A 26398-nucleotide genomic window follows, 5' to 3' on the forward strand; every position below is an offset into this window, starting at 1 on the left:
AAAGTCGTCCATTTGAAAACAGAGAAGATCAGTCAAGTTTTCTCAACTAGTCTCACTCCTGGTGAAGCAGTGAGTGGAAATGCACATTCTGCACTGAAATGCATATCTGCATCTATCAGACAGGTGCAGCGCGCTGATGTCACCTTTCAACCAGCAGAGGGTGATCTTCTCCCTCTGGCTACATGTCTCCTCAGGCTGATGGGTCCCAGACTTTGACCTCACTGTAGGCCCTCTTTAAAGAGCAGGAAGTGGTCCAAATATGAGTCAAACTATAAATAAACCCAGTTTCCAGTTTACTGGCAAATAAGAAATATAGTTCAACAAACTACTGCTTCCAAAATGACCTAAAAGTTGAATAATCTCCAAAACATTTTCAACAGAAACTCAACATTATAACCTTCCTCAATGTATAATTTGTTGTGGGATGTTGTATTGGACTGCAATAGTTTTAGCTATAGGTGTAGGTAATAAACTGGCAACTGAGCGCATAGAGCACGCAGGAAAAGAAACACCATCTCTAGAGCCCTTACTCTATTATTTGCTTACACAAGAAATAATAAAGCAGCAAAATCTGTCGTACATGTTGTTAAAATGCTTCACATCAAAATATAATCATTTAAATGCTGTTGAAATAACAGTTTTATGTAAGAGAGACAAAAAAATACATCAACTTTTCAACCAAATTTAATCCAGTTGATAAAACAATCTCACCTCAAGGCCCATATCATTTGCAGGCCTTCCTGGAGCTTTTGACTATGTCACATGATCTTCATCAGCAGATGGAGTTTGCTCAGTTCCTGTCTGACACTGAGTCTATAAAGTGCTGAGAAAAAAAAGGAAATTTGAAAATCTAGAAAGACAGCTGAGCAAACTACATCTGCTGAGGAAGATCATAAGATACGATCAAAAGCTTCAGAACAGATAATAAATGGACCTTGAGGTTCAGAAATGAACTTCAAACCTCACTTGAACCTCAAATTTAGTCCCGTTTGAATTTTACATTTGGTGATTTGACACCAAATCAATACTTACTGGGCTCAGTGCCACAAAATCTTTTTATTTCTGGACGTCACGCAAATAGAAAAAAAAATATTGGAAATACGTTAATAGCAGATGAATAAATGAGAGTAGACAGATCAATCACTGCATGGAAAACAGGGAAATGTATGCTGTGCTGAATATGACGTCTCTTTGTGGAATTAACTTGCACAATAAACAAGAAAAGGAAAGAAACAACCTGACCATCCCAGACAAACAAAACTAGATGTTTTCCTGATTTCTGGTTTTTATTTTCTGTTTTTATGTCGAGCTGAGAGCAACAGTTACATAAGTTCTGACACGACACACAATCCAGTCGGTGTCATTACTGATCATGATCACCATGAGTCATCAGTGATATAACAACAGAGTAACGAAGTGGACGTGATGTTCCGCTGTAATGTGGCCGGCATGGAGATGGATCAGACAGTGAGGTCAAAGGTCAGGAGTTAACAGTTGGTAGAATTCAGAGCTTTCAGATCTCATGATGAAGATGGCACCAGGTTTGTTAGTGTGAGAATCATGAATGTCATGTGTTGTTTATGCTCTTCACATGGCGTCCTGCCCTCATTACACCTCTTTTTTTTTCATGCCTGTGCTCCGTTGTGCGCTTGTGTACGTGACAGCAGCACCAATATCACAAGTGGATGTGAGAATACTCTGTGAGATAACCAGTATGTGTGAATGTGGTTTGAACCAGAGAGGAGGGCAAGAGCGCACACACACACACATACACACACACACACACACACACAGATGGATCCACACGCTGCCCACCGGGACCAGGAGTGTGTCTTTGTTTGCTGGTGTCACATTTCGACTCCTCCCTGCTCCAGTTCCTATAAAGCATCAGCGGTCACAGCAGCTCATTGGGGTTTGCAAACTTCCACCCGAGGGGACGTCAGTGTCAGCCCGGGCAAGACCACCACCGCTGCCACCGCCTCCATCACCTCAGGTCTCTGCAAGCCGACCCAGATAAGCAACAAACATGGCTCCTTTTGAGAAATCCATGGAGATGATGCCCTTCAAGCAGAGGAAATGCCTTGGTAAGTCACATTTACAGTTGCTGCATCTACTTTTATCAAAATATTAACCTTAAAATGTAAAGATGCTGGTTTCAAAAGCCAATTAAAACATCTGAAAATGTGTCTTCCATCTCTCTAGAAACAAGAAAAGATGAAGTGTGCAGCATTCGGTCCAAATTCCCCAACAAGTTGCCGGTGAGTGATCTATCTATCTATCTATCTATCTATCTATCTATCTATCTATCTATCTATCTATCTATCTATCTATCTATCTATCTATCTATCTATCTATCTATCTCTTTAAAGATGTTTCATACCACCAGCTGATTGCAGATTTGTTTTTGTGTTCAGGTGATTGTCGAACGCTACATCCGTGAGAAGACCCTCCCCCTGCTGGACAAGACAAAGTTCCTGGTTCCCTTCGAGCTCACCTTGGGTCAGTTCCTCTGCCTGCTCAGGTAAATAATGAGGATGATGATGAATGACTCATTTCTCAAACCCTTCGAGAGCTCCTTCCTCAACAGTTGTTTCTCCTCGAGGCTATCAGACTTGCTTCACTTTTTTCTTCTTCTATCCTATTATTTCCGCTCCTGTCTCACTCTCAGGGGTGATTTGGGGCCCCCAGGCAAACGCTGTCTTGCTTTAGTTTCACCCTTCCTCTAATTGGGATTGTTGGTATTGGCAGTGGTAGAAGAAGTACTCAAAACTATTAAAACCACGCAGTTAAAATGCTGTCAAAGTCCTGCAGTTAAGGTTCTACTTAACAGTGAAGAGTGAAAGAGAGGTTATTATTAGCACAATGTACTTAAATTTACATAACGTCTGTTCAGGGTGAAGCTTTTAATTCTTATATAATGCTGGATAGTTTAATCAATAATCATGTATCATATTTTATTTGTTATATTTTGTGAGTAATATCTGAAGTGAAGTTTTTAAGTGCTTTGGGGGCCTTTTGTAAGTTATTTTGGGGAACAATGAGTTAGAATAATAACATAATTCAACATTTTTCATATCTAAACATCATAATAAATCTATAGTTGTTTGGGGCCCTTCTAGTTGGGGCCCCAGGCAGTTGCCTCCCTTGTCTAATGTTAAAGTCCGCCCCTGCTCACTCTCTGTCTTTCCTTTCTTCATAGAAATAAGATCGACCTGGACTCGACACAGGCTTTGTTTCTCCTGGTGGCAGAGAAGAGCATGTCCTGTATGTCCTCCAGCATGGGGGAGGTCTATTCCCGCTACAGAGACCTTGACGGTTTCCTCTACATCACCTACGCCTCACAGGAGATGTTCGGTGCGCCTCAACCAGCAGCCAGGCCACCCTGCTGAGCCTGAAGCAGATAAAACGAACTGAAACACAACCAACACTGGAACAGATGATCGCAAAAACTGAACTGAGCCGTCTGTTGTTGTCCAGTTTTTTAGCGTCAAACGTCCAATCAGCCTACCTCATGAACCTCTTTGGACTTTTAAACAATGCAGGTCATTCCATCCCTCCTCTTTATGGCTTAAACACTTCAATCTTCAATCTTCAATCACAGCAGACTGTGGTGGGCAAAGAGTCACTTGAAGAAGTCTTTGTTTAGGACTGATTCATTTTTTTTACTCTGTTAGGAGATATGAAAAGAAAAAGTATTGATTTATGTGCAAGCCAATACATGTTTTGGAGTTTTTTTAAAATTCAGGTAACTGCTTTTGCCTGTTTTATCTCCTCACAAGTCAAAAAATATTTGCCCTTCCTCAGAAACGCTGTGCTTCAGTGCAGAAAAGCAGTGTTCACATTGTTCACGACCTTGAACCACCACCTTCATCTTACAAAAACAGGTTCAACGTCTTTCTGGTAATCAGACTCTTCGTAGCACTTATCTCCCCCTTCCTCCTCCTCTGCTGTCTTTGATTGCCTCTTCATCCTTGTCTTCCCTCAAAAATGTGAAATTGTGCTCCGGACTCATCACCACAGGGGATTATTGAGGTACTCGGTGAAAACCTGGATGTAAGGTGTATGCGGCTCTGATGTGTTTCCTGTAACCAGATGTCAGTATGCAAAAAAATAAATTCTTGTCCTTTTAACTGATTGACTTTGTCTCATATTTTCATGTTTTTATAGGCAACAATATACTGAAATATTAAGTTATAAGGATGGCTGTTCATGTTACTTTTGTGCCAATTTACATGATTTTTAATACAAGTTTTATGTTTTTGCTTTATTTGATTTATTTCTCTCAAATGTCAACTGCTGAGGTAGAAGATTTGAACAGTTTGATGCCTCATATTGAGTTAAAACATCAAAATTGTTATAAGTAGATATTGTTTCATAACATTTAAGGGCTTTTGGGTGGATTAGGATCCACTATATTAACAGCAGTTGAAGCCATGGGTGATTTCCTTGTGTACTTGTACACACACACACACACACACACACATATAGGCGTCCCATTCCTCACCTGCCTCTGAGAAGCGGCACTCCCTACACATGACTGCGTTATATAAGCCCGACCCAGTCAACTGTCTGCAGGGGTCAGTGTGTCAGAGGGCTGGAATAATTATTTTTAGACATGGAGGAGACAAAACACTGAGAGAGGGAGAGTAGGGGGTTGAAGGGGGGGGGGTGTACAGATGAAAAACAAGGTTTGACGTGAGAGGCGCTTATAGAGGTCAGGTTAGGACTTTTTTATGGAACAGGGTAACAATGACATTGTTACTTTAGCTGACCTTGTTTTTTTTTTGATGTGGGAGTTATTTTTTATTTCTTAAATTATGTTGATGTGTTTTTGGATTTCAGGATTGTATTGTTCAGTTTTTATGCTGAATGTTTTGTGCTTTGTCATGTCTTTTATCATCTTAGGACCATGTTGGAAATAAGTGTTTCCACTTTAACATGTTATCTTTTGGATCTGATAATCCATCCATCAATCAATCAATCAAAGAAGCAGAAAAACAAGGAGAAGCCGCTTGCGCTCTATAAACATTAGAAAAGAGGAAGGAAGAGGGACAGAGAGACAGGAGGAAGACAGTGACGTGCTGACGGAGGAAGACAGGAAAAAGGAAACCATGTAAAGGAGAGATATACAGTGGGGGAGAGGGACAGCTATCCAAACACACAGTGAGCAGAGACTCGGGGACATACAGTCCCGCTGCCGCTCACTTCACACCAGCGTGGACATTCCAGCAGCTCTCTGTCGATATATTATCATACCAGAACAAGAGCAACCCTGAAGCCAGCTGTAAATTATCTGTTTTTAACACACAGGACTTTTCTGAGGGAAGTGCCAGTTAGTCTCTACTTTACAGCAGTGGAATGTAAAGTACATTTAGTCAGTGGTGGAAGAAGTATTCACATCTTTTTCAAGTTACAGTACTGCGTTCAAAAATATAGAAGTATTAGCAAAAAAAAAAAAAAAAAAAACTATCAAAACTAATGTTTTAGCCAATGGAGGTGGAACTATTTTTTTGTATCTTACATTCTTGGGTTGGGTAGTTTAATTAATAACAATGCATAATATTTTATGAGTTCATCATATGTTTTGTATGTCAAATATTAATGTGTAATTAATATCAAATAATCACATATCAATACTGGGCTAACTAGTATGTCAGATGAATGTATTGGGGTGAAAATTAGGCTACAATATTTCCAACTGAAAGTATTTTACTGGAGTATTTGTAAAGTACTTGGAAATAGTACTCTAGTAGGCTACTGGAGTAGACTAGTAGTGCTCTAGTACTTTACTAGTAGCCTGCTTTACTAGAGTACTTTACTAGTACTATTTTATTTTCGAGGTTTGTACTACACGTTCATCAAAATAGGTACAGTACTGGTATGTGTACGCTGTCCTCATGCATGCTGCTCTGTGATTATTGTGAGAATGTGATAGTTGGTTTATAAGTACTATCATATTGACCAGATAATGACCGAAACCAAGCAAATACTCTTTAACTTGATACTGTGCTCTCGTAGCTTATGATTAATAAAAGAAATGTTAAAAGATGCCCTCCAGACATGCTTTAAGATTTATATAAAATACTCTCAATAATAATCTGTCTGATAAAAAAAGTTCACAAAAAAGTTCAATTATGTTGTTAAAATCTTTAAAATGACATCTACGTCTTCTCCCTCATTAAAAATCCAGAATCTATAAAAATATGCAAATATATTTCATTTCAGAAGTTTAACTGCTGGACACAAGATGTCCCCTACTTTACTGTAAGTTCATTCTCAGTGTTTGTTCACCGGATGCTTCAGGTTTCCACATCACACTTGTGTGAGTTGATTATTGAACCAGGATTGGCTTCAAAACTAGTTGTGATGTCACAAATCCTGCTCATAGGCCCGACCCTTAAAATCAGATTTTCACTGAGCTCAGAGAAACGTTCCACTTTCAGCAGATGAATGTGAAAACAGCCCTCTAGCATCACACTCTGCACATACATCATTCTGCACAGTGAAGCTCAAACATCCAACCGGAGGAACAAGAAGAAAAACACATTTTTAAGTGAAGGTGGACTTTAACTAAACTTGTAATGTGTTTGAAATACCTACAGTATGTGGTTTGTACAACACTGACAATCAAATGACTTTGATAGAAATATGCTTGGACATTCATTATCCTATAAAAAAAAAATATTTTACTGGAAACCTGCCTGGCTCTGAGGTTGCTAAGCAACCAGAGGAGCCACCAGCCAAGAAATAGTCCCTCATGTACTGTTATCCCTCATAAAACCACAACTTGTAGTTTTTACACATTTATTTTTATGTTTTTGTACATATTAAACAAGCAAGATATAACATGTTATATAGTGAACTTCAGAGGTGCTGGACAGTACTGACTGTTAGCTAAGCTAAGCTAACTGACTGCTAGCTGTAGCCTTGAATTGAACAGATATGAAAGTTGTGGTTTTCATCTCATATAACAAGAATGCAAATACACATATTTCCCAAAATGTTATTGTTTTAAGTACAATCCTGAAATATTGAACGCTTTATTGTTTCTTTAGATCCCCAGAAGTTGTTACCTTGGCAACAACTAGTCTTCCTGAGGTCCATATTAGAAAATGAGATGTATAATCAGCGAATGTTTTCACCTACACCACATACATAAACACACAGCACATAAATAAATCATTGACAATAAAACCTAATAATAATAAATCTCAATTAATTTGCAGAACCACATTGCAAAGAAATAAGAATATTAATTTTGTTTATTTATGTGGTAGCCTGTATTCAAAAATAACCTCTTTATTTGTCTCTAAATACCTTTTATCCACATCTCTGAAATACAAACTGATTGTATTTCATCTGACTGATGTCAGATATAGCTCTATAACATTTATTCTTCATTGCATTTAATCTTTGATTGAGGCAGCATAATGTCATCTTTTGAAACTATCATATATCCAAACAAAGTAAATAAACTACAGCTTTAATTGTATTATTTCCATTCACAGAGTCACAAGTAAACATGACTTTTTAGGTTGTGAACCTTTACCTTAAGGGTTCACAACCTAAAAAGTTTCTATGTTCTGCTGCTGCTTGGCGAGGACACTGTAAAGACATTTTTAATGAGAGTGAGGCTCTTTTCTGGTTATATTGTCATTATAATTTCATCATTATTTGCAGCACCTCCAATTTTCAACAGCACAGATGAAAGCAGAGGGAAATATGGTTTAAATTAAATATAAAGAATCTACGCAGCCCTTTTTTATTGATGCAACCTGAGTCACAATGTCCACAGTGAGCAGTAGATGTGAACTGTGGCTGCAGAATAAAACATCTGGTGAAAATAAAAAGACAAAAGAAAGGACACAACCTGTCCGTCCAAACACAATACTTGTAATGACTTATCAAGACACAAGAGAGCGCCTCTGGACTCTATCAAAGATGAAATCTCCTGCCACTGTGGTAAAAAAAAAAACCAGCTGATGAGGATCATGTGTATCTGACTGTGACTGATTATATAGTGAGTCAGTACACAGAATGTCAATGAGTCTCCACGCGGGTTTGTTGTGTGTGTCGATGAGGGAGAGATGCATGACTGTGAGAAAATAAAATTAAAAATAACACTGGGTGTTTTTGAGGGTAGATTTGTTTCCTTTGCAGCCTCATCTGTGACTCACTGATCCCAAAGATTTTCAAAACAACCAGGTGATGTGTTGTGATACCTGTAATATATGTAAACACGCCTGTATAGACATGTTGAAATATGTCGTAAGAGGATATTTACATAGGTCTTGGCAATAAATTGATAAGCTGGTTGCCATTGGTAACCAGGTTCACCTTCAAATCTTGTATGTCTTCAACTGCTGAGCTGCATCTGCATTTTGGTTTCTTTACCTACATCCTATTTGACTCATACAAAGAGTCAGACTGGTTCAGTTCACATGATGTTACAGGTTTACGAGGTGAATGTAAAGCGAAGTTGCCAGTTTCATCTTTACTCTTTACTTCCATATGAAGGAGCTTCCTGTCTTTCTGTTGAGGATTTGTGTGTCAGGACTGAATTTTCTAGCTTTGTAAATTGTCTCCATGTGTCGTCTGAATGTCTCCAGAGAATGTCACAAGTTTCGGCCTCCATCACGTACAGTTTATCCAGACGAAGGAGACTCATTTCAAATGGCCTTATGTGTCCTGAGGCAAAGCTGACAGTGACTCTCTCTGGCCTACAGAGGGCAGCACATAACATTGAAACTATCAAAATGAAGACATTTCAAAGTATAGTATGTCAGTTTCTGGATGACCTCTAGGTGACTCAGCCCTTGGTTTGACCCTCAATGACAAATGACTACATATAAAAAGCACAAAACCATGATTCAGTGTAGATTTATTGAATAGCTACTATTTATTTTTATTTAAGTTTTTCCATATTGTATTTAACAGACTTTCTCTTGTCAGCCAAACATCAGATAATCCAACATTATTTTTTTGGGTGGAAAGTTTCAATAAAAATCCACATAACCAGGAGTCGGATAGTAGAGTGTTTCCTTTTTATTTATCTGGCAAAATAATAAAAAGGGAAGCATTTGGAAAGAGTCAAAGTTAACAGTCAGTCAGGAAATACAAAAATATAGATGAGACTATTCTAACTGCTGTTTTTGATTTATTTCCTCTCTCTCTCTCTCTCCAAATGAAAAAAAAACTATATTTCTTTGGATCAACACATAATAATATGGACTGTATACTTATAAGACATCTTTTACACAGGATGCACAAATCCATGTTCAAACCCCCGTCATGCAACCTCCAACTACCCCAAAGTAATCAGTTCATGATCCAGTAATGTCCTTTCATCTGTTGGCAAATCACCCTCCCTCCCCTCCCCCCATTTATTTCTAATAGATACCTGAATATTTATCCCCTAATGCACAAAGATCAAACCGTCCTCCCTCCCTAGCCCCCAAAACCCTCCAGTCTCTCTCTGGTGAAAAAGGTCACAGCGATTCCTCCTCACGGTGTGTCAGGAAGCCCGTAGAATCACAGCTTGTTCGAGGATGATGCTGTTCATGCTTGTTGTTGGACTTTTTGTCTGGAGAGTCCGAAACATGTAGCAAAGCGTTGACGCGGCTGGCTCCCGAGGCTCCTCCTCCTCCTCCTCCTCCTCTCCGCACGTCTACTCCTGGATCACTGTCCCGCGCTTGGATGGGGGCACCAGGTGCTCGGGCAGCGTCGGCGGCAGCTCATGGCCCTCCAGCTTCACCTTGATCAGGTGGTTGGCAAGGGCGAACTCCTCGTCGTCGAGGAGCCCGTCTTTATCCACGTCTGCCAGCTTCCAGATCTTTCCCAGGACTGTGTTGGGCAGCTTGGACTTCAGCATCTCCTTCTTGGCTGCTGCGCCGGACACTTTGCCGTTGATGGGAGAGAGCGTGTAGAAGATCTCATCGTATGAAGGCTTGTCGCGGCCCACCACCCACTCTAGCTCGTCGATGCCTTCGCTGGCCCCCTCGCCGTAGCCGTGGCCGAAGGGACCGCTCATGGTTCCCTCAAAGGCTCCACCCTTGACGGACTGGCTGGGCATGGCGGCCTCCTCCTGGCGCACCATGGCCATGAGGCGGGCGATGTCGTTGGCGAGCATGTCCTCCACCGTCTCCAGCAGCTTGGGCTTCAGTGCTGCGAACTTGGAGAAGTCCTGGCCATTCAGCAGCTCCTGAAGGGAAGGGTTGAGAAAAAAAACAGGAATTGGTGATAGAAATAGATCAGTCTTCAATGGCTACCAATGGGAGTAGCATACAAGAAGCAGGATTTCCTGACAAACCAGGAAAAATAAATCTCATCCCCGTCCTGGCCCATCCTGGAGGGCAAGGGCCGGAAAGAAAGGCAAAGATGTGAAGAGAGTGAAGGTCGGAAGGTCATTCTACTCTGAACCATTTATATAAGAAGCCAAAAATATCATATCATGATGGAAATCTGCAGAACATTTGGACAGTAAATCACTGTCTTGTTATATCCCTAATGGGTTTTTTTTTCACTCTCACCTGCATCTTGGCGAGGTTAGGGAAGTCTCCAGGTGAGATCTGGTGCTCCTTCTCGATCCGGTGGTAGATCTCTCCCAGGTTGGCTATCAGCTCCTTCTTCTTGGATTCCTTTCCAAACATACTCGGCATCTCCTTTTTCAGAGAGCTGATAATGTAGGCCTGCACCTGGAGAACATATTCAAAACAGGACAGATACGTTCAGGAGCTGTGGGAGTTGAATTGATTATATTTTTATAATTTTGTACTTTTTATTTCTCCATAGAAAAGTTTGGAGGGTACTGTCCCCCTCCACTCAAAAGTGTATTTTTGTTCTTGTTCCTTCAGTCGGTTGTTCGAGCTTCACTGTGCAAAATGACGTATGTGCAGAGTTTGACACTAGGAGGCCGTTTTCACAGTCATCTGCTGAAGGGGGAAAGTTCCTCTGTGCTCACCATTAATCTGAGTTCAATACGAGCAGGATTTGTGACATTACAACTAGTTTGGACGCTAATCGTGGTCCAACATGCAACAGGCAAAATACATACAGAGTAAATAGAAGTAAATCTAATTCCTCTTCTCTGCTTCTAAGTATTATAAGGCTGCTGATTTGTCAGATTGATATAATAACCGGACACACTTTTGGTCTCACTTCTCTTTGGTGGTTAGTTCTGAAATTAAATATCAACAAAATGGAATCGTTTGACATCGAGTTAGATCCTCATAAACGTCTTGCCCAAGCAAAAAAGGCAGGCTGCGACTTAAACGAGAGGCAGTTGAGAGCATGTGACAGTCACGGATAGGGAAGAGAAAATATTATACAGCAGGTGTTACACTGTCGGGAGCAACACAGGGTGATCCTGGAAAGCGAGCAGCATGAATTCCCCGAGGCAGCAGTGGGGAGAGAGAGAATTTTCCCAGCAAATACTGAACTGTAGATGTTGTCCAGTAAAAACATGCCAATAAAATCATAAAGTCTATTAAAAGAAAACATTGAAAAATACTCTCAGTGAACTGGCTACGATACAAATAAGATATGAATCCCACTGATAAGGTGAACAGAATACTAATATTTTATTATTTCTGTTATTTTACTTTTTGGTGATTTCCTGAAACATATTTAAACTTCAAATGAATTCAGATTAAGGCAGTTTTATTCTTTTCTTCTTGTGGAGAAAAGCAGATTATCTGTACATGACTGCTACGTCAAGTCTGGGCCACTCGAGAATTTTTGTTCGTACCTTGGAGAAAAAAAAAACGAGTGAACGCAACAAATGAGATCACTTGAACTTCCCGCTTAAGAGTCTGTTCATGGGAGAGGTCAGTTTACTATTCAGGCGTTGTTGATACTGACCTTAGCGAGGCGTGCTCGTTTGATGAGGTCATTGAGTTTGCGTAGAGCTGCGTTACGTGGCAATGACTGGATGTCTAAGAACAGATCCTGTTCCTCCGCCTCAAACAGCTTCCTGTTGTCTGGGACCAGAAGGGGCTGAGCCCAGAATGACCCGATGTAGACGCGCACCACCTGGAATAAGATTTACAAAGATTAATCTCCATTACTGCCCACACCCACATGAGAGTCTTTCACAGGTCACACACACACACACACATGATGACACTGCAATCTGGTTCAAATGAATAAACAGACATTGAAATACGTTTGTATTACTCAAAACAGACACACAGGATGCGTGACATAATATTACAGGACACTGAGGTTGTAGGTGAAGCAACAAATTAAAAAAAAAAAAAAGTTCTGTGCTTTACATCCTGTCCAACGGTTTAACAATACAATGCACTCTCAAAGTCAATAAATTATTCTCTACATGATCCAAAGGTTTCTCTGGGATTGGTTTATGAATATGGCCCTGGATGAAACATTAACCAAACAGTAAAGGAACAATCATAAGACAGGAGGGGTCACATGATATCAGTAGATTTTAGATACATGGTGTTTAAACTGTGCTTCACTTTCATTACACAGTTTTAACACCGTGTTGTTTCCGAGCTGAAAACTTTGGCAGAAATAATCTTAAAAATGTCACTGCTTGATTACTGTGTTCCTGGAAAAAGTTGTCAGTCCAGATTGATCCAAGATGGCCACAGTTTCCCCTCAAACATTAACAGGCTGTGACACCTCCAGTGACCTCGAGTGGTTCATTATAACCAACTGAAGAAGGCAAGTCATAGCCGTCAGTGCACAAATGTACATCTAAAATATATCTGTGGAAAAAGAAACCAAGTAAAAATCACACATTAATTAACCCATTTTAAATGTAAAAGGAGCTTTTACCTCAGGTGTGTTGATGATTTTGCCCAGAGACCACATCAGAGCTCCGTACACCCTCATCAGCTGCTGAGTACTGATCTGGTCGGCCTTGTTCAGCACCACACGCATTTTGTCCTCGTGGTTCTTGAGAGCGCGGATCACCTCGGAGAACTCGTCCGAGATGTCCAGCTTGTGGGCATCAAACAGCAGGATGATACGGTCCACGCGCTCGGCGAACCACTCCAGCACCGCGGCAAAGTCGTAACCTAGAGATGAGAGAAAAAAAGAGAGAAAAGGAGAGTTCAGTTGTTGTGTGTTACAGTTGATTCACTGGATTTTTCCACACTCTGAACTGACTGAGTCTTTTATGTATCTAGGCTGAAAAACAACCTGTCTGACATTGGTGACATTCCTAAACTCTGAGATAGCTACTCTACTGTGAGGGTATGACACAAAGTTACTATCTGTATCTATTTAGCAAAAAATGTCTCTTTGGATTTAGTTACAACGTAGTACAGTAGGAGAACATCAATGTATTATTATTTTCTATGTTCAACTGTTACAGTCCTCATGTGTATCTGTAAGCGTTTTTTTAAAAAAAAGTCTAAAGTGAGTGAAAAAATGTAAAGTTGGGCTGAAGTTTGTATAAGGAAGAAAATAAGAAGTGAGAAAGCTACTGACAAAAATCTGGAGAGCTCTTGTTGCCATTTTGCAAACACATGTGAGGCATCTAACTTAAGCTCATGAGTTTCTCCGTCTACTGTTGAGTCGAGCGAGATGCGATGAATACTTCTGCTAAATATTCATATCTAGTCGGAGCACATTATCTCAGCATTTCCAAATAATAGATTTGTATCCATTTACATCTGTATTACTTAGTATACTCACTGACAGTTAGTTATTTTCTGATTTTCCACTCATGTCAGTATGAAAGTACATCTCACATTTTCCACTGAGTACACCAGGCACAATGTGTGTGCAGAAAATCTCCTGACAAAGAGCCCAATGGCTCCAATCAGTCAATAAATTGTGTTGCCGCAGGTTTAATTGTGGGTTCTATGTCCATATTCCAAGTCGTGTTGATCCAATAATGTTTAGATAAGCGCTTTGAAGAGGCAGGGCTTTATTCCAGCTGGTTACCTATTAACTAGCTTTACTGAGATAGAGTGAGAGCTGCATAGAAGTAAAGACTGTTTAAACCTCTTGACAGTCTGACTTGTCAATCCACAGTATGTATTAACCTCAGGAATGAAATAACCTCTATCTATTCACCACTCTCTTGCCCTAAGATGAAACATGTACTTGTCTGTAACAAAACATTGGAAAAAAAGGAACCAAGAGTTGATAATGTTATGCAGTGTCATTTTAACACTATAAAGTCAAGTTCCCTCAGCGCAGAAACTTACTGTACTATCACTTCCTTTGGTTATTTGAGAAACAAGGGGGGTAACTCCAATTGCACAAAACAAAACTTTTTCCTGAACTTTGCTTTGCCTCGAGGGGCTTGGGAGGGAGTGAGGGAGAGAATTATGGTTTTGATTAGCGAGTGTGTGTGTGTCATCTGATCAGAGAAGAATGCAGTTGCTCTAAAAGCTCATCTCGGCTGCCGCACAATCAGCGCCAGATCTGCTGCACATGCATTCCAACATGGCTGGCTTTTGTCTGTGTCCGAGCACGTGTATACAAAAGAGAGACGGAGGGAGAGATATGGTGGTGGACAGATGGGAGAGAGAGAGAACGAGGGAATGAGACAGAGATATAGATAGACGGGAAGGGAGACAGGGGGACTGAGGCAGAAGGAGAGAGAAAGTGACTGAGCCATAGTGAAAGTAAGAGAGAAAACACACAAGTAATAGAAGAAGAACATAGAAGATGGACACTGGAAAACACCCATGGCAAAAAAGGAGTGAGTGCGCATGACATTTGAAAGTAGAGAGGGATAAAAGGAGAATATTTTAAGTCCAAGATCCCCGTGGGAGTCAGCCGAGGACATTTGCTCATTCTGTCTACGGTCTTTTTTCAACACGTGTCGGGGAAAACTGACAGAGTGACAGCTGCTCGAGCCTCGACTTACTTATAGCCTGTATCAACAACTGCTGCGTCTCTAAACATATGCAAACATGCATACCAAGCCTTGAAATCATGCGCCAATCATAGATACAGAGCAGGGAAGTGGGCAGACCAGGCTGTGGAAGTATTTTTCTTGTTGAAAAAATTAAAATCTAATAATATTAGAGGGTACATTTTAATTTTCAATCTCCTGGATAATTAAAGCAGGTGTTTGACATTTTGGGAAATCAGTTTTCTTGCCGAGAGTTAGATGATGTCACTAAATATGAAGCTAGAGCCAGCAGCTGGTTAGCTTAGCTTGCTACAAATCTGTAAACAGGGAGAAACAGCTAGCCTGGTTTTGTCTGAAGGCAGCAAAATCTGCCAACCAGCACCTCTAAACTCACTAATTAACATGTTATATCTCATTCATTGAGTCTATACAAAAACTGAATTGTAAAACAAGTAATCCACCACATAACTCCCTGTAAAACCACGACATGGAACATGGGACAGGGTCGTTTCTGTAGCGGCTCGTCAGCTCTGGAGTGGCTGCCGGACGCCATTAGACAGGCTGAGTCTGTCGATGCTTTTAAGATGCACCAACTTTTATTCTCTGACTTTTAATTGTGTTTAACCTGATTTTATCTTTATCTGATTCCTTGAGTTTTAAATTGTGTTTAAACTTGTTTCTATTTTTATCTTGCTTTATTTCTACATCATCTGTTATGCACATATATGTCTTATATATTATATACAGTATGTCTGTCTTTGTGAAGCACTTTGGTGTAAAACCTGTTTGCTTTTTAAAGTGCTTTATAAATGAAATAAACTTGAAAACTTAAAAACAAGATAAGTAAGAAGCTTAAGTACGCTGAGCTGGTAGCTGACGCTGAACAACATGGCTGGAAAGCTAAGGTTCGTCCGGTGGAGGTTGGCATTCGTAGGTATGTCAACTACCAAGCTGCTTAAGGACATGGGAACCCGAGGCCAGGCCCAACGTCAAGCCATCAAAGCCATCTCCGGTGCTGCTGAAAGGGCAAACCAATGGCTCTGGATTAAGAGGAGAGACAACACCTGGGCTCCGAAATAACATCAAGAACGAGACGATCTCAAGGGTTGTGAGTCTCAGTACAGCACTGGGCCTCATCGCTGAACCCTCTGGAGGTGTAGAGGGTTCATCAGTGAAACGCTGAGGAAGGAGGACGCCCGCTTGAAAACCCTGAGATGTCATTATCCTTCCTACTCACAACAGCAAGGCCTCAAGGTACGTTCAATTAACAAGGGATTGTATCTCCTAGTCCTAAATAGAACTATAACGTGTTAACTTGTGAGCTTTAGAGGTGCTGGTTGATGGATTTTGTTACCTTTGGGTCGATCCAGGCTAGCTGTTTCCCCCCATTTCCAGTCTTTGTGCTAAAATAAGATAACAGGCTGCTGGCTGTAACTTCAAATTTACTGTAAAGACATCAATCTTCTTATCTAATTCTCGGTGAATAAGCGTATTTCGAAATATGTTGAAATATTCCTTTTAACAACATTACAAAATTTAAAAGTTCCACAATAATTTATGAGAAATTACTTTTTTCCCGTCAGCTAGATTTGCTGAATGGCATAAAACGTGTCAGCGCTCATGTTCATATCATCAGCAATCACTAAGGGAAAGACGGCGGCCAGTTCTGCAAAATCACAGTTTCATTGTAGTTTTTTGTGGTTCACAATGGAACAAACACTGCTGACCTCACCACAAATTATTGTGTAATCCAAGGATTATGCATTGAGTACTAAAAAGCCTGTACAACATTATTTCAATGAGTCAGAGACATTTGGGGCAAAGGTATTTTGGACGTGAGGTAGACCTGCAGTATCTCCAACAAACCTGAAGAAGTTCCATCAAACATTTCTGTCGCTTTGATGGTGAACATGAAACACTAACTGCTCAACCATCCTCCTCTTTCATGGAGTTAGAAAAATATGTGCGACACTGCTCCCCATTAAAAAACAGACATGTTTGGCATCTCACACAAGGCCCTTGTTAGCAGATGTTACAACACTGAGGTAAAGTCTGAAATAATACAGCCGTTTCCTGTAGCCTGGTACAGACCCGATATCTGCTCGTATTCGGAGTATGCGCAGGCATCCAGGCGCACACACCCGTCACACCTCAGCCGCACAATCCACTCGTTCTTGTTTATATATGACACAGTCAGTACAGTATGTCTGTGGGGTACAGTATTGTATCAGTGTTTATATAGAAACAGAGCAGAGGATAACGTTGGTGTTTCATTGTGTGTGTGTGTGTGTGTGCGTGAGAGAAGGAGGAGAGGTCGGTGCGTGTTGGAGAGTAAGAATGTGTAAGTATGTATGTATAGAAACAAAACTGTCTGAGGTGTGTGAGGCATCAGATTTTTATCTGCTCCTCCTCTCTTTGGACGGGGGGTCACCTCGACAAGCACCAGCCTCTTCATTCATACACAGACACACGCACACTTTTTTTTTTTAAAATCCTTATCAGATGGCGCTAATTTTGGTTTGTATGTTTACAGTCGCTTCTTTGGCATTATCAGTCTCTTTGGAGTATTCTTCCGTCTCTCTTACTGCTGCTTCTTCTTTGCTATGTCTCACAGGAAACTGGACTCAATAAAAAGCAGACTGACTGTGTATCAGCTCTAGGGTGGTGGTGGTGGTGGTAGTGGTGGTGAGGGAGGAGAGCAGTCTTGGGAAACTCTCTTGCTAAGTTTGCCATTTTACTCCACTTCCTTTCCTTCGAGTACACAAACACTCTGCTGCTGTACGTACGCTTCCTCTTAAAGGGGCTCAAACCAGGTACAAAAAGCAGAAGTTGTGTTCAGCTGTGTTCTTATCTTCTGCTTGTGTTCTGTAGGATCATCAAAAGTAAAAAGGAAAACCGTGTATGCTGCAATTCTGGAGTGACTCTGGAGGTCACAGCATTGTTGGAGCACGTGGAGAACAGATAAAAATATGAAGTGATTTATTCCCACAGGACGCAGGGAAATGACTCGGATATAAAGTGATAAATGATACAGCATAGGAAGAGAGGAGAGGGTGACAGAAACACTGATGAAGAGAATGAATATCTAAGAAACAAAACAGCTACATAAAAGAAAAGTTTCCATTTACTGTGGTTAATTTAAGCTTTTAATATAAACGCAGCTAGAGGCTGATCTGAAAACAGACAGACAGAAAAACAAAAATAGGCAGGGATGTCAAAGAAAACCACAGGTACAGAGACAGGAAATGAACTTCAAAGTGGTTTGTATCAGCTGCTCTGTCAAGCTGTGAAGGCCTCCATCAGATTTACATGAGGTGTTTGGTAAGGCCTGAGGGCGTTAAAGAGTTAAATATGGGTTTGACAGCACCATGAGCGAGACTGCTGCAGTTGACTTTGTAGAGCACATGCCAAAGAGAAATACCAGAGAGAGGCTTAGAGGAAAGGAAGAGTATGTAGGTTATTAAGCATGTTTCCTTTTTCATTTTTGCACTTCCTGAAGGTCTATTTTGCATGTGTGCGAGGCTTTCTGTTTACATTATTTCAACGTTCTTGAGAGGAGGGTGTGCCTCTGTAAAACACTAGTAGTACTAGAGAGCAGTTGAGAGAGCGGGTACAGTTCAAGTGTCTGCGTCAGACAAACCTCTGCTTATCCTCTGTTTCTCCCCCGACAGGATTCCAGGAGTATCGATGATACTGATGCTCTCCAGGACCGGGTTAGGCATCTGGGCACACATGAACCTGCGAAGAAGGAGGAGGGGAAAGTACAGGACAGAGAGAGGACAAAGAGAAAGTAAAAGAGAAGACAAGGAGAGAGAGTGGATAGGGAGTGTGAGGTATAGAGATAGAGAGAGACAAAAAACCAGTTGGGTGAGAGTGTTTATACATAAGCTTGGCATTAAACAGATATTATTCTGGAGCTTTAAATAACAACCTCCTTGCTCTCCAGCACCAGCATTAGCTGCTGGAAAAGCTAAACAACTAAAGCACAAAGTAGCAGCAGTTGGCGTGAAGAGAAAAATTCTGGTTCAGGGTCGAGCCACTGCCCCTTTTACACAACTTCTTGCAGTTAGAAATTGATGATATATACAGAATTATTTGATGATATTAGGTTGGTTCTGAAAGTAAAAAGGGCTGCAACTAAAGGTTACTTTCATGATTGATTAATCTGTCATTTTCCCGATTAACTGATTAGTTGTTGGGTCTATAAAATGTCAGAAAATGGTGGAAAATGATGATCACTGTTTCCAAAACCCAAGATGACATCATCAAATGTCTTTTGTCCTGACCAAATGCTTTAAATCCTCACATTTGAGAAGTTGCAACCGGCAAATTTTCCTTAAAAAAAAAAAACAACGAAAACTTTATTCTATTCAAAAAAGTTGCTAATTAATTTTCTGTCGACTAATCGATTAATCATTGCAGCTCTAGATTAATCTCAGATCTAGATCTATAAATATGTCAGAAAATAGTGAAAAATGACATCCATGGTGATGTCCAAAAAAAGTCCAAACATCAAAGATATTCACTAATGTCATCTAACACAAAGTAAGGCAGCTAATCCTCACAACTGAGAAGCTGGAGACAATGAGTATTTGGCATTTTTGCTTGCATAAATAACCAAAATGATCAATTAACTATCAAAATAGTTGCCAATTATGTTTCTCTTGATCAACTAATTAGTTAATTGACTAATTGTTTCCGCTATAGTTGAGACTTTCCACCCAGTATAGTTGCTTTGTTTTGTTTTGTTTTTCCTCCAACAGTCTGGCCGTAGGAAGCCTCCATTGATGTAAGAATGTTTGGGAAACACTGGGACAATACATTAAAATTCATGAATTGTAGGCCTGAGTCATTCCCATTGCAATGCAATTCACTGCACAATGGTCTCCTTTAATCCTGCTGGACACTGGGGTTTAAACTTTAAAGAGGAGTGTCGCTCTGCAATAGAAAGCGGGCCAAGACACACACTCACACAAACACAGACAGATATACACACTATTAAGAGTGAGAGGGTGAGTGGTTTTGCATAAACCCACGGCGTCCCACTCAGGACAAAGAAAGGGATTGTTAAGACACCCCACAGTTGAGAGTACTCCTTCTCGCTCTGCTGCCCTTTGGGTCAATCTGAACCGATACTCACAACATGAGCTCAGAGGCACCGGGTCATAAGACAGGGAGAACCTTGCTTTTACATTCCTGCGGCAACCACACTAAGGGCAGACACACACACACACACACCGCAAACTCTAACAGAGGTCTCATACCACATGCAGGGGGGAAAAAGGAAAAATCCAAGGACAAAGAACAAGTCAAAGAAATATGAGAGAGGGGCTTCTTGCATAGAGATCCTATGTATGGTGTTACATTACAATAATACTGACAGCCAAAGATAACAAACATGCAGGTTTTTTTCCTAACTCTCATTCCTGGTGGCATACAGTATGATATCCAGTTGGAATTTTCTGGCTCAGGTTTTCCATTTAACTATCTATCCCAACAGTTTCCACACAGAGCTTGTAGGGGAAAAAAATGCACTGATGAACTCGAACTGGAATTCTTAGAAACAAGAGGACCCTACCAGGCACAGGGCCCTGGGAGCCCGGACATATCTGAGATCCTTTACTGGTAAATTATGTCTCGAGAAAGTGAGAAACCCATCAGCTGTGTTCAAAATCGCATACTAGCGTACTGCCTACTACTACAATCAGTATGTACTGCATACTACCTACTAAATGAATGATTAAATATGTAATTACCAGCAGTCTGTTCACATTGAAGGGTACTCAAGCAAGACATTCTTGTGGTGCAGTCACATGACTGTATCACATGACCGTCTCACCCAGCCAGTGGCTCCTCACATCTCCGAAAACGTAGCAGCAAATTTCCAAACAGGTGTTATTTGGATAAACTGACCAAATATTGGGAATATAAATGTTTACTTTCTTGCCTGAAAAAAATATTTAAACTTAATGAAATGACATATTAACAGCTTTTAGCCTTTGGTTCAGTCTGAAGTGACCAATCGCTAGTTTCAAGTCTTCTTCGATGCAGCATGATGTTCATTTGGTAAATTATGGTCCCATTTAACTTGAATTTGACGAGCTACATCTATGTGTTTTCAATTCATGAAAGTTAACTGTAACATTTTGGTCGCCTAAAAAAAAAGTCTTGTTCAGTGTTTGGTTGTACTAAAAGACCCTCTAAGGAGTCGGATGTTCGTTTTTTCGGTTTGAACATTTTGTTTTAATGGTTTTAAGCCCGTTTTTTGCACATGAAAATTAGCATTAGCATTCTCACAGTTAACCATAGACTGTAAATGCACTGTGCCAACTAAGCTAGAGTTAGGGTCAGCGCGACCCTCTTGTCCAAATATGATCACTTCTGGCTTCAAGATGGCGAAGGTCAAGATGCCAAACTCAAGGCTTCAAAACGCGAGTCCACAAACCAATGGATGATGTCACAGTGGCTATGTCCATTATTTTTATAAAGTCTAGATAAGTGACACAATGCATTTTGGGGCAGTTGAGTCTGTCCATTAAGCTCACGCCATATACTCATTAACTCTGGCTAATCTAGTACACATCTGGGCATTTCTCACATACACAAAATCCACATACTTTGCAGCTGGAACACACTACATACTCAATTTGACGTCATACTTATTATGAATAGTATGTTACTAAGTGATTCCAAACACAGACATCTTCTTTGTGAGGCTGCAGTCCCTGGCGTGAATGCCTCACTTAATATTCCACATCAGACCTATCCTTTGATTGGAAGTCTTCCTCTCTTGCCTCACTTCCTGACCTATGACCTTCACTCACATTGTAACCTCAACTTCCTGTGGAGAAGAGGAAACTGGGTTGGCCGACACTTGCACTGGGGATGTGTACAGGGAGGTTACAACCATGTAACTTTTCCATGCTTGTTTCCTCTAAACTCTTGCTCCGTGTGTGCGAATAAATTATATATACCTATACATGTACACCTACACCTATATGTGTCCTCGTGTATCTGTTTGTCTGTATGGTCAATATTATGTGCTCTTAAAGGCCGTGCAAGGGCCAGCCCCTATCTCAGTAAAGTGCAGAGTCAGTGTCCTTGAGCAGGACAGTGCAGGCCAGGGCGGGCCAGTGCGGAACCTCCACTTTGCTGACTCTGATTTTACTGAGTAATGGCTCACGGAGAGCACACAAACACACTGAGGCCCTCTGACTGCTGTGGCATTTCAACTAAAAAAAAAAAAAGGAAGAGAGTGTGAAAATATGCAGTATGGAATGTTCTGGTTTATCTAGAGGTGGAAGAGAGACGCATTAAATTATCTTTATTTAGTTACATTTATAATCTAGGCCTCGGTACTAAACACTGCACAAGCAACCAGACGCAATTTGAAACTTCTACAAAAATGGCAAAAAGGAAAAACTGTAAGAACCGACAAGATATTAGCGTACGCCTTCTGCCAAATCCAAGATGAAATTGCAGGTGTGAGGATCACATGACACGACTTGTGTTTACTCTCCTCATAAATAAGTGGTTATACTAAAGGTAAGTCCTCTCTGAGCCTGGTAGTTAAAGGCTAATCTGCAGGTTGAATGACTATGGTTAAAGGGCTAATCACACTGAACCAGGCCCTGTGTTGGCATTTTCTTCTCTACCTCAATTAACACTCTGACCCTTGATAGCTCTTGACATCCACACCTATGAATAAAAACACATTCAACAAACGCAGAGCTAAGAGCCAAACAAAATACTTTTGGCCCACTGAGAGGAAAGTGGAAAACTTGCCCAGTGCGAGCCAAAAACAGCCCTGGTCCAAATGCTCATCTGGGTCTGGTTCTTGACAAAAGTTTTATCGACTGTAGGCCTGCTCCCGGTATTGGGCCCACACACTTAATGAGGTCATGCACCTGTCACTCTCAAATATAGTGCATCTGTTATGTATGATCACGTGAGCTACAAAAGGTTTTCATTAGATGTCAAAACCACTCAACCCTGATAATACTTGTGAGGCGAACATGCAGACCTGAGTTCAAAGACAACCACAAGTCCCATGATACCACAGGATTGCGTCCAACAGTTTGACAAATGATGCTAAAGTGGACAATGGCCTTTGTTGATGCACAATCTTATCTGGTTTCCCCTCAAGAACGTAATAAACTCCAGGGGTGTACTGTGAGGTCCAACAACCCCCACTCTTTAAAACTGAGATGCATTACTTCATTTTTCGGAGGTTGACTGATGTTTGGCAGAGGTTAGCACTCATGCGAGATAAAGTAAACACTCTGCATAATTGAGGGAAGGGATCGCAATGGATAATGGAAATAGGCCTATCTGGGGAAGTGTCAGCCTGAGTGTATTAGCCATGTGTTGTTTGTCCTGATACAGCATACGGCTGCAGGACCCCCCTGATAACCTGAAACTAATGACAGCTTAAGTTCATGACTGTGGGCAAGTAAATCATTTGTTTGTGTATTATTTGCCTATTTGACTGGCTGTTCCTGCGCAGGGTGACACCGTATTGGCACAGACAGAGAGAGGGATATTCCAACATCCTCTACAGGAAGTGACACCAATAACAAATAGGATGTGTTAGCCACCTGATGGCATCACGCATCCACATAGAGTAGACAGGATTAAGGATGTTTAAGATTTCCCTAAGCATCATCACGCTGGCTCTGACTCATAGCACCTTGCTTGCTCTGTCTCACCTTTCACTCTGGATTGGGAGGAGCTTGTTTCATACACTCATTGAAACGCTGCTAGTCGTCTCACTCTCCTTTTCACCTCTCTTTACCCTTCTCTATTTGTTTTCTCTCTGTGCTGTTTGTTTGTTTCACTTTCTCTTCTGACTTTATTCTACAAATTTCTATAATTTCCTAAATTCTGCCACTTCTGTCTTGCAATAATTACTAAAAGCCCCACCTGAGCAATACTTGAGTCATCTGAGTTTTTTTTTTCCAAGAGCACTTTTTGCATCAGACTTTGACATAAGGGTCATCCTGAGTGAGTCATAAACACTCTGTGGGAGATATGCTGGAAGTTTCCTCAGAATATCTAAATCATCACACAGACATACGGATTAAAATCCACTGAGATGAATGTGCTGACGCCCTATTATGACCTTAGTGAAACATCTGCTGACTCTTGCTATAAATATGTTACAATACTACAAGTAAAGCTGTATAAATTGATTAGTTGCTAACTATTAAATTAATCGCCAACTATTTTGATAATCAATTTATCATTTTGAGTCACCTTTTTTTTAAAAAAAAAAAAAGTCCAAAATCCAAATTCTCTGGTTTAAGCAACCCAATTGTGAATATTTTCTGGTTTCTTCAGTCATCTACGACTTTTGAGGACACCAGCTTGGGCTTTGGGAAACTTCTCACCATTTTATGACATTTTATAGACCAAATGACTAATCTGTGAATGGAGAAAGTAATCCACAGATTAATCAATCATGAAAATAATCTTTAGTTGCAGCCCTAACTACAAGGGCATAGGTGCAAAAACCTTTAACCTGTTTATAAGATTTCACAAGGCCCACTCACAGGTAGTGATCAAGGGAGTTGGCTTGTCAGCTGATGTGGTAACACTTATATGGCCAGGAGGTACAAAACTTATGGCACCCACATCCTAGGACAGGGCAAGGTCAGTGCTGTTGCCTGGCAACATAACTAAACAAGTATTTCTACGTTCAAGGGGCCAAACTGGGACAAAAAGGTCTGTCTAGAGTGACTCTGCCAGGTGTTCAGAGAGAGGAGGCTGAAGAAAGGAGGCACAGTATTCACTTGAGGGACCTGCTTCAAAGTGAAAGGAAAAGGACTTGTCTCATGGGCATAAGGTGTTGGGAAAGCACCTTCCTGTCCTTTGCTTCTAACATACACAGACTGGCTCTTCCACCTACCTATTGACACTAAACATCCGCATTCTCAGAGGATGATGAAAGGGGGGAAACTCACTAACTTGGTTTTTTTAACACAGCTGGGAAGATTATGCAACAGCACTCAATGCATTTACCTTTAAAAAAAAAGAAAAAGAAAGAGTGTGGTACGTGTAAGGGCTTGTACTGTATGGAGGTGGTTTAAACCATGGGTGGTGTGTTTTTATGACACGTTTCTTAACACACAAGCATGACATATAACCGTCTCATTCATACGTTAGTTAATAGCTTCAGTGCTCTAACTGCTCAGTCCCATTAATCCTGGTGAATTACATTTTTCACATTGCTCAGTCTAAGCTCTTTAGTGTGGTGTGGGCACTTGGCTCTGGGTTTTACCTGTTGAGAAAAGCGTTGCCAAAAGCGTTGAGTTTGCGGAAGGGCTTCTTAGGGTCGACAACCAGAGCGTTACCCGGTATCACCCCGTCCTGTTCACCGTGCATCACCGCGATGAAAGAGTCTGTAGTCGGCTCGGGGCCAATCCGCATACCGGGGAAATCCTGCTCCATGAGGTGCCGGATGAATGTGGTTTTCCCGGTGGAGTACTGCCCCACCAGTAGGACCATTGGCTTGTTGTCGAAGTCGGCATCTTCCAGTGCTGGGGAGTGGAAGTCGTGGAAGCGATACGTGTCCTCCAGCGGGAACAGTTTGGTCCGGTACAGCCGCCGCAGCCCCTCCGACACGTTTTGAAACAGCTCCGGGTCCTTCTTCAAGTTTTTTCTGAACATGATTTTTGCCCTTAGTTGACACCGGCTGTGTCAGTATCCCCCTTGAATAAGAAGTTTTTTTGGCTGAGTGGTGGTGGTGTGGATCCTCTCACACCGTCAGAGAGAAGAGTAGCTGCCCTGCCGTTAATGAAGAAATAGCTGGGCGAGGTCTTGGAAGTTTGTCCCACCTCCTCTTCGTTAGCTAGCCAGTCATTCGGGGAGAACTCCCTCTTCAGCTGACGTTGTCTTAATATTATAAAGCCAGCTTCACTCTACCGTGAATACCGAGCTCTTGGCTGCTAGATATCGTCTAATGCTACACAATTACTGTATTAATTCAACCGTCACAACTCTTTAGCTGTTAGCTGACTCGCTTAGCACCCGGCTGTCAGTTGGTGACCCGGCGGCGACTATTTTTTTTCACCCTAGGATGGTGAAGTCAAGAATTGCCCTACTCTGCCTCTGATTGGCTTACCCTGATATCCTTACCCTATTTCTAACCAATCTCACCCCTCATGCCAAAATCTAACCAACCCCACCAACGATGGCATCGAGTACTAGCCAATCAAAAGCAGAGTAGGGCGGGTCATGACTTTGCCATCCTAGGAAAAAACTGCCATACCGGCGAAGCATAACCGAAACGGAAATACAACCTCGACCATGCCAGCCAATTTCCCCCAGACAAGGAAATACATAATTATGGATTTGTTTATTACCACATTTAATCAAGAATATCTTCATCCTGATTAAAAAATCTAGAAATAAACAAATCCGGAATATACTTGTAGAAAATAATATTCTCCCAATGCTAAACTTCTGATTGAATTGATTGGAAAAAGGCCAATAGAGAGTATCAGACACATATTGTATTAAAGATTAAATGAAAGCGGTGTCATTTAAAAGTTTACATAGAAT

At 41.1% G+C, this 26398-nt stretch overlaps 2 protein-coding genes across 2 annotated transcripts; one reads left to right on the top strand and one right to left on the bottom strand.

The window, feature by feature from the left end:
• Positions 1–1890: 1890 nt before the first annotated feature.
• On the top strand, positions 1891–4130 carry map1lc3cl (microtubule-associated protein 1 light chain 3 gamma, like). Its single transcript, XM_044364708.1, has 4 exons — positions 1891–2084; positions 2203–2258; positions 2415–2521; positions 3200–4130. The coding sequence occupies exons 1-4, from the start codon at positions 2027–2029 to the stop codon at positions 3387–3389; spliced, it is 411 nt and encodes a 136-aa protein (XP_044220643.1). The 5' UTR covers positions 1891–2026; the 3' UTR covers positions 3390–4130.
• Positions 4131–9022: 4892 nt separating this feature from the next.
• Positions 9023–25903, bottom strand: ehd1a (EH-domain containing 1a). The gene is made up of 6 exons (XM_044363892.1): positions 25116–25903; positions 18477–18574; positions 12799–13040; positions 11860–12030; positions 10530–10694; positions 9023–10201 (listed from the first exon to the last, which is right to left on the bottom strand). The coding sequence occupies exons 1-6, from the start codon at positions 25502–25504 to the stop codon at positions 9668–9670; spliced, it is 1599 nt and encodes a 532-aa protein (XP_044219827.1). The 5' UTR covers positions 25505–25903; the 3' UTR covers positions 9023–9667.
• Between the last annotated feature and the right edge of the window lie 495 nt (positions 25904–26398).

Source organism: Thunnus albacares, chromosome 10, assembly GCF_914725855.1.
Source record: "Thunnus albacares chromosome 10, fThuAlb1.1, whole genome shotgun sequence".
In the NCBI taxonomy this organism is placed as follows: Eukaryota; Metazoa; Chordata; class Actinopteri; order Scombriformes; family Scombridae; genus Thunnus; species Thunnus albacares.